The following is an 8,396-nucleotide window of genomic DNA, read 5'->3' on the forward strand; positions in this document are numbered from 1 at the left end:
CGGGATAATTACACCCCGCAACGACTGACTTTTCTTCTGACGGGTAGTTATCGAGCGCCTACTACATGCCAGGCACTGCGTGGGTGCTGCCGCCCAAGGGAGAATGACCAATGCCGTCTGACCCTGCTTGCCCAGAAACGAGTCTCCGCGGTGCCACAGGATCCCGCACGCCCTACACACACCCCTGTTGTGGGATCACTGAGGACGACCGTGGAGAAGGAATTCTTGAGACTATTGGTGCAACTTAGTAAGTTCATCGAAGTAGCACAGGGACAGGAGGAGCCGTGGGCAGAAGCTGCTGCACTTGTGCTGAATGAGGCTGGCGGTTCTATCGGAGGGGCTGTGCAGGGATTATTAGGTCGCAAATGTCTTCTTGGGATTTCTCCTTCTAAAACTACTTTCGCAAGGTTTCTCTGGTGCGTATCATTCAGCTCGGTAGTGACTACCCGTGAGACGTACCGGCAGCCAGGAGACCTTTGAGGATGTAGCAACCGGCCCTTATCTGATCTTTATCAAAGCTATGCAGGCTGTCGTTCAGCCTTCGGGCTAGAGACGAGCATCTTCCTGCTTTTACCCCTCCTCACCCCGCAGGGAAACGTCTGCGGATGGAGCGGCGGAGCGGGGCGCGGCGGGGAGAGGACGGCGGGCGGGGCCGACAGGGGGCGCTGCGGGAGCGCCGGGGCGCGGCGGCGGCGGCGGCGGCGGAGCGGCGGGCGCGGCGCGCGCCTCCCCGGGGTCCGGTACATGGCGGCGCCGGGCGCAGGGCCCGGACCCGGAGCGCCCCCGGGGCTGGAGGCGGCCCTGCAGAAGCTCGCGCTGCGGCGGAAGAAGGTGCTGAGCGCTGAGGAGATGGAGCTGTATGAGCTGGCGCAGGCGGCGGGCGGCGCCATCGACCCCGACGTGTTCAAGTGAGCCCGCGCGGGGGGGGTGTGCGTCGTCCTGCCCCGGACCCCCCGCCCCCGCCCCCGCCCCGGCCTCTGGTCTGCAGCGGCCCCCAGCCCCTTCCGGCCCCCTGTGGGCGCCCACAGTACAGTTGGGGGACCCGAGGGAGGTGGCCGTCCTAGGCCCGGGCGGGGAGGGCTCACAGCCCACCGCCTGTGTTCTCTCCAGGATCCTGGTGGACCTGCTGAAGCTGAACGTGGCGCCCCTCGCCGTCTTCCAGATGCTCAAGTCCATGTGTGCTGGCCAGAGGCTGGCGGGCGAGCCCCAGGACCCCGCGGCCGTGTCTCTGCCCACATCCAGCGTGCCCGAGACCCGAGGTCAGAGCCGGGCCCCGCGCTCCCCGCCCCTGTGGCTCGGCGGTGGGTGGCGGGGGAAGGGAGTGGGCAGCGCCAGACACGAGGCAGGCTTGGCCCTGAGCGGCAGGGCGCTACTGTGGGTCTTCTCCCAGCACCTGCAGGGACCATCCAAGGGCTCCATTCTTGGTTTCCAGTCCCCAGCTTTGGCTTCGTTGCTACCCTTCACAGTGCCCGTGTGCGAATCCAGATCAGGTGGATGCAAAATGGGTGTCCAGGGTGCCCGGGCGGGCTAGGGCTCATCTAGGATTGCGGCTCCCGCGCTGGGTAGAAATGCTTTCGTTCCACAAAGACAGGAGCAAGGTGGTGTTGGTTCCTGTTCTCATGGTGTGTACAAGCCTCCAGGAAAGCGCTCAGGGAGTGGTGCAGGCACAGGCCTTCCTGCACCCTCTCCATCTGTGGGCCACCTGTGCCCAGGTGCTGCTCAGGAACATAGCCAGCCGAGCTTCCTTGCTCGGATTGCAGGACAGGGGTCAGCATGGCAGCCCCAGGCTGCCCTAGACGCAGGATACACAGGTCTGAGTGGGCACAGCACTGGGCTTCAGTTTGAGGGGCCTCCTCACTCTTGAGAGTCAGGACTGGGGGATAAGCTGGCACTACTAACGAAGGTGTCACAGTGGAGCTCCAACTGCATCCTCCTGGTGTGTCGCATCTGCTCCCAGTTTCAGAAATGCTCTGAATGCTTGGCCAGAGCCCTCAGGCACTCACAGACATCCTGAGAAGGGGCTGGTGTTCGGGCTGGGGGCAGGCTGGGCCCCTGTGGGTGGGAGTGCCAGGGCCCTGGGTACCTATGCCCCCTGTCCTGAGAGGCCCTGGGCCCTGGAGCGCAGGCTTCCTTACTGATCCACGCTCTGTCTACTCTCTTTGTGTCTCTCTCTGACCTCCAGAGGCCTCCTTTCTCTCTGCCAAGAACCGTAGTCCCCCTGCAAGGCCCTCCTTTTCCTCGGCCCCGCGGCCTGCGGCCTCTCCGGTTCTGCTCCACGGCCCAGCTGCCACGCACTCGCCTCTCTCTCCAGGGCCCCCCGGTTCCCTCCGGTTCTCTTGCTGCCTGTTCTCTCCTTTTGCAGGTTGCGTTTATTGGTTTATCTCTGGGGGTTGGTGCTCTCTCATTTCTGTGGAAACTGCTGTGGCCCCCAGAAGGAAGAGCAGCTTCTAGAGGAGCTGCAAGGGCAGGACCTTATGGGCCATTCCTGCCACACAACTTAGAGACCGAGACAGGATTTCATGCCTCAGTTTATTAGAGACAACCTGCAATATTTCTAGAATGGGACCACCACCCCCTGTACTCTGTGGAGGTGCTCTCACCCCAGAGGAGGACACTAGGCAGAGGGGCGGGAAAGCCTTTACTTTGCTATAGAGAGTGAAGCCTTAGGTATGAGAAACGCTTTGGCCTCTTAGATGCTGTCACCCACCAAGACCTAGAGGATAAGCTGTAATTGCCCTTTCCTGCCTGCCTCCTAAGCCAAGGGTACCTTCCAGGTATTGTCAGGTCTGATGAGGCTGGAGGCCCAGACCAGGAGGGTGTGAGGGCCTGAGATCCCATAGGTGCCCTGGCTGTGCTCTCCATGCCCCTCCCCATTGCACCCACCTCGATGTTCTAGGTGCCACCTGGAGTTCAGGCTGGGGGGAGGGGGAGAGAAGGCCAAGGGGCCGGTCAGGGTAGAGGTGGGTAGACTACAAAGCTGAGTTGAAGAATCCGTGGACAGAAGGAGGGAGAAACTGGAATGGAGCCCTTCTGATTTGAGGGGGTGTTTCCGCTCATGAGTGCCAGGCTGGCTGTCAGTGCTGAGGACTCAGGGGTTGTGAGATGAACAGGTCCTCCCTCCAGTGAGGGAGATGGCTAGATAAATCAACGGTGAGAGACAGGAGGAAGCCAGTGTAGCTGGCCTTCCTGGAGCAGCAAGAGTGAAGCAGACTCAGAGTCCTGTTGCCCTGCAGCCCTTCGAGGTAGGGGTAGTGGGTGGGCTCCAGCCACAGATGCAGGCCCAGGCCCCTGGTAGAAATAGGCCTGAGCTTGGAGGGGGGATAAAGAAGAGGGTGGGGTGGAGAATCAAGAGGTAGTGTGGATTTGGCACTGGGAGCAGTGGCATAGAGAGGCTCTGAGAGAGGTGAGGAGGAATCCCCAAGCATGGAGAGAAGAGTGGCATGGAGTTCTGGGCCCCATGAGGACTTCTCAAGTGTTTAGGCCTTGGGTCTGCTGCCAGCGATCAGGATTTGAAAACATAGAGGCCCTGGGGAGATGCCCAATGGGGACAGAGGGCAGCCTGGAAAGGAGGTTGGTGGGGAAGCACTGAAGGGGAGTAGATCACATGAGGGGCCATGCCAGGAGTGCACTGTGGCCAAGAGGCAGAGGCAATAGAGGACAAGAGTTCTGAGGCCACATATCACATAATCTGTCCACACAGACCTTGGGCAGGGTCTAGGGTAGAGAAAGAGGAGAGATGTCAGTGATCAGTTGGGGGACTGTGGCAGCCTAGGATTATGATGGGGTTTGGGGCTGTCGGGGCTACCTGGCCTTAGGTTTCATATGGAATTGGGGGTGTGAAGCTGCTGCAGACCGGGGGCTGGAGCCCCACTCAGGTGTTTGATCTGGTAAGCTGCAGCAGGCAGGCACAGGGGTCATCTGGGTTCTTGTCCCCTGGCTGTCCAGGTGGGCTGTGGGGACTTTCACTTACAAGCTCACTCAGGCAGAAAATGGAGAAGCAGAAGACCCAAGAGCACAGAGGGGTAAATGCTTGTCTTAGTGAGGGTCTGGTCACCTAAGGAAAAATAAAATTCAGTTGAGTGTTCTCTGCTGAAGCTTAGGGAAACTGTATACTTTAAAAAGATGCTCCTCCGGAACGTGTAAGATGAAGTTTGGTGTGCCGAAGCTGTGAGCTGCGTTGTCCAATATGGAAGCCATGGGCCCCCTGGGGCTGGTGTGACTGAGACTCACTGCAAGTTTACACCTCAGATGGCCAGATGCCTAAGAACTGGCACAAAAAGAGAATACCTCACAAGTAATTTTTGTACCTATTACATGTTGAAATAGTAATATCGCATATTTTGGGTTAATTAAAAATACATTATTTTAGTTAATTTTGTTTCTTTTTACTTTTTTACGTGGCTACTAGAAAATGAAGGACACATGTGGCTCATATCGTGTATCTATTGGACAGCGCTGCTCCAGAACAATCACAACGACACTTGCCTGAAACACTGAGTCCAGGCATATGTACATGTGCAGGAGGGATCACACCTCCCAAGAAGCATAGGCTACATTAAGAGCTAAAAATGCATGTGTGCATGTCCCTGGTGCACATCAGTCCTTGTCATTCTATGTGTTATGTTTTCTGGAAGCACTGATTATGCCCCTCCTGTGTACTAGGCCAGAAGGGGCAGCAAGACTGGCTGATAGGTTAGACCTTGCGGCGGGCTGTCCAGTAGCAGTGATGGATGGTCCTGGCCACATACTCACCCTGGCCATCAGACCTTGCCAACCAGCTTGAGGATGTTGGGGCACCCACTGTGCTGCTTCAACCCCCCCCCCCCCGTTCTTTTCCTTCCTCACACAACACACATCCAGTGTCCATCTGGTCACTAATATTTGGCCTCAGCGGCCCCTCTGGCCCATTTGAGCACTGCCACCATGAAGGAGAAAGGCCGCTCCTGGGAACCATATGCGGGATGGGAGCAGCAGCCCACATTCAGGCTGTCAACCCTCGATCCCCCCACCCCTGCCAGGATTGCTTGCAGGGGATAGGGAGTCAGGACCACATGAGTCACACCAGATGTAAATGGCACAGTGGGTCCCACCGGGGTGGGCCAGCTCCCCAGCTGTAGGTGGTGTGTTTCGGGTTGCATTTGGGGTTTTGCTTCATCAGAGCAGTCAGGTTTTAGGAGTAGGAGGAGCACCAACTTTATAACACAATACGCCAGGCTTTTTAACGTTCAGTGATCGTCTTCAACTGTTTGAGGCCCCCTCAGGCACTGGGCCTGGGGACATGTCACCCCTCCTACCTTTGGCTCAGCCTTGCTCTCCAGATTCCACCTGACCCTAATTACCCCACCACAGGGAGCTAGGGCAGATAGGACCAGCTCCAGAAAGTCCCTTGCAAGGTGTAGGGGCGCATGGTGGAGTCAGGCTTAACAGAGCAGATCTATCCACTGACAGGCCCTGCACACCATTCTCCTGAGACCAAAGTGTCACTCTCCTTAACCTCCCCAGCTCTGTCTAAAATGAGGCCTGAGTGGGTCTCCCCACTAACAGTGAGAGCACATGATTACTGAAGGTTCTAAGAATTGCAGAGAGCTGGATAAATGGTCTACTTTCATTCTTAGATGATTTTCTTATGCCTTTTATGGCTCAACGTTACATTGGTGTCTTATTTCAAGGGATTATCAGCTTCAACAAGTTAAAGATGAACATTATTTGCTGTTTTCTCCTTTTCTCTCATACTTGAGCTTCCAGAAGGGCCCTGGTCACTATGCTGAGGGGGAGAGGAAATTCAGGTGTGTGCCATGCTGAAGAAAAGCTGCAGACTCAGGCCCACATCTGAGATCCACCCCCCGCTCTTGCCATTTCCTGTGGGTGAGCTGTGCTTGAGCTGTACTTCCAAGTCCTTCAGGAGGTGCCCTTAGCTGAGCTTGTGGGGCACCTAAGTACCCAGGGTTAGGCCAGCCTGGAGAGGGACATGGCCTCAGAGTGGGCACCAGCCTGTGGCAAGCTGCAAGGCAGTGGGCCTAATGCATCATAGGAGACTGGGTCCTTGCCCACTGACCAGTCAGTGGGAACCAGAGTATCAGCATTTGTAATAGGAAAAAGGAAATGTATAGTGACGCCTCTCTGCTTTGTGTCTGTCTTTTCTGTGAGTCACTGGTAGGCTGATTTGGCCCATCTCACCCCACCACATGCCCTCAGCCCTGGGTAACCCGTTGTTACATCTTTGTTGAATCCACTGTCTGCAAGCAACTGAGTGTGAAGCCTAGGGTGGCAAAGCAGGGGAAAATCTGAGTCCCAAGCGTGCCACCACTTTAATAACCCTTTCCAGCCTACTGAGCAGCAGAGTCCCCCTGTTCCGTAGAGGGGAGCTGTTCAGAAATGCTCTGAAGGAGGGCTGTCCTAAACTCTAGGAATCTTGGGGGGAGTGTCGTTGTACCAGAGAGCATGGAAAGCAAGTCTAACAACCTAGAGAAGCCATAGGCTGCAGTACACTGCATGTGCAGTTGCCTCCCCTTGTTCAGATGGCAGATAGTGAAACAGGAATGTCTTAAACATCCCCCTCAAGGAACCTCATGGTGTCTTTTCTCTCCAAAAACCTACCAGTCCCCAGGGCAGGCTATTTATTTGACTAAGAACTGACCTTGAGCTTGAGGGTCAAACACAGGACACATACCTCAGTCAGTCTGCAGGGTGGACTCTGCCAGACAGGAGCAGCGAAGAGCCCTGGCCAAGGGAAGCCCATGGGGAGGGACTGGGACCCAGTGGGCGAGCCTGCTCCCTGGGCATCTTTTATCCACTGTGGTGTCCTCTCAGTCTTATGAATGCTGTCAACACCCTGAGGTCCAAGTGTGGTTTCAGATTTTCCTGTCTTCAAAGAAAGAGGGCAAGGTAAGTAAATTCTAAGTCAAGGGCTATCTGCACCAGTGGTCTTCATCTGAATGTAACTACTTGTGGTCAGGGCAAGTCTCGTTGAGCAGTCAAGCCTTGACAGGAACTCAATAACAGGGTTGAACTTGAGAGCGAGAGGCTTAACCACCAAATGTTTGAAAAATACTTTCAGAGGTAGGCAGAGAAACGCCTGTGAGAAGGAGCTGCCGAAGTCCAAATCCAAAAGCCTGACTTCTGGGGGATCCCTGGGTGGCGCAGCGGTTTGGCGCCTGCCTTTGGCCCAGGGCGCGATCCTGGAGACCCCGGGATCGAATCCCACATCAGGCTCCTGGTGCATGGAGCCTGCTTCTCCCTCTGCCTATGTCTCTGCCTCTCTCTCTGTGACTATCATAAAAAAAAAATTAAAAAAAAAAAAAAAGAACAAAAGCCTGACTTCTGTTCTTGATGGATGTGCCTCCAGCAGTTCAGCTGTGGGTGATCTGGAGCGGGAGTGCTAGGGGAGGCAGGGAGGCAGCAGCCCTGCTGGTGAGCCTTCCAGCACTGCTGGTGGTCAACAGGGTCCTCACGCTTTCCAGGGCTGGAGTCAACCAGCTGAGCTTACCTTTCCCAAAATGGGCCTCTCGGACTCTCCTTATTGCTCCTTGCACTGCTTCTGTCCTAGGACGCACGCTTGAGGGCCTCCTGCACTCTGCTGAGGACTTCTCTTGGATATGCCATTTCCAGGCAGTCCTCAGCCTTGGAGCTTAAGGCTGACAGAGGGTTCCTGGCCGAAAGGTCAGACAGAGATGTACTAGACATAATATTCAAGGAACACAATGCAATAGATGTGATGACTGTGGATTTTGCCCTGGTTCCTAATGATTGTGTTCTGTGTCTGCTCAGGGAGAAACAAAGGCAGCGCGGCTCTGAGTGGAGGCCCAGCACTGGCAGAGCGCAGTGGCCGGGAAGGATCCAGCCAAAGGATGCCCCGACAACCCAGTGCTACCAGGCTGCCGAAGGGGGGCGGGCCGGGGAAGAGCCCCACTCGGAGTAGCACCTGACATGGGCAGACTTTTCGTGTGGCCCAGCTGTGGGCTTTGGCAGCCTCCTGATAGAGGCTACATGGGGTTCCCCCCAGTTGGTAATAAAGCTTTGTGGGAAACTGAGGGTCCATCTAAGCTGCTTGCTATCACCTTTTGAATATATTAAGACACAAAGATTTAGAATCAGTTCTGCATGGTGGGCCTTGCTGTGCTACAGTTGAACTAAGTGACTTAAGTGATTTCACCTTCCTGTACCTGATTTTCAGGTTGGAAAGACCGTATCTGTACAGTTGGCCCTTGAACAACACAAGGATTAGGGGCACCAATCCCCTGCATAGTTGAAAAATGAATGTAACTTTTGACTTCCCAAAGCGTACCTACCAATAGCCTACTGTTAACAGGAAGGCTTATCAATAGTTGATTAACATATTTTATGTATGTATGATATATTGTATTCTTAACATAAGAAGCTAGAAAAAAGAAAATCAT

At 55.4% G+C, this 8,396-nt stretch overlaps 1 protein-coding gene across 2 annotated transcripts; it reads left to right on the forward strand.

Moving 5' to 3' along the window:
• The first annotated feature begins 692 nt into the window (after window positions 1–692).
• MZT2B (mitotic spindle organizing protein 2B) lies at window positions 693–8,030 on the forward strand. 2 transcript variants are annotated; one of them, XM_055322658.1, is made up of 4 exons: window positions 693–908; window positions 1,111–1,259; window positions 2,183–2,362; window positions 7,768–8,030. In XM_055322658.1, the coding sequence occupies exons 1-4, from the start codon at window positions 745–747 to the stop codon at window positions 7,923–7,925; spliced, it is 651 nt and encodes a 216-aa protein (XP_055178633.1). In that variant the 5' UTR covers window positions 693–744; the 3' UTR covers window positions 7,926–8,030. The 2 variants fall into 2 exon arrangements, with proteins under 2 accessions (XP_055178633.1, XP_055178632.1); XM_055322657.1 differs by lacking the exon at window positions 2,183–2,362.
• Window positions 8,031–8,396: the final 366 nt, after the last annotated feature.

This window comes from Nyctereutes procyonoides, unplaced genomic scaffold, assembly GCF_905146905.1.
Source record: "Nyctereutes procyonoides isolate TBG_1078 unplaced genomic scaffold, NYPRO_anot_genome, whole genome shotgun sequence".
In the NCBI taxonomy this organism is placed as follows: Eukaryota; Metazoa; Chordata; class Mammalia; order Carnivora; family Canidae; genus Nyctereutes; species Nyctereutes procyonoides.

What these genes read in the sequence shown, in the direction of transcription:
- MZT2B (XM_055322658.1), top strand. Translation starts at nt 745, where the DNA reads ATGGCGGCGCCGGGCGCAGGGCCCGGACCCGGAGCGCCCCCGGGGCTG. An exon ending in CAGCGTGCCCGAGACCCGAG is followed by an intron (nt 1,260 to 2,182) that starts GTCAGAGCCGGG and finishes TCTGACCTCCAG; the next exon opens with AGGCCTCCTTTCTCTCTGCC. An exon ending in CCTGTTCTCTCCTTTTGCAG is followed by an intron (nt 2,363 to 7,767) that starts GTTGCGTTTATT and finishes GTGTCTGCTCAG; the next exon opens with GGAGAAACAAAGGCAGCGCG.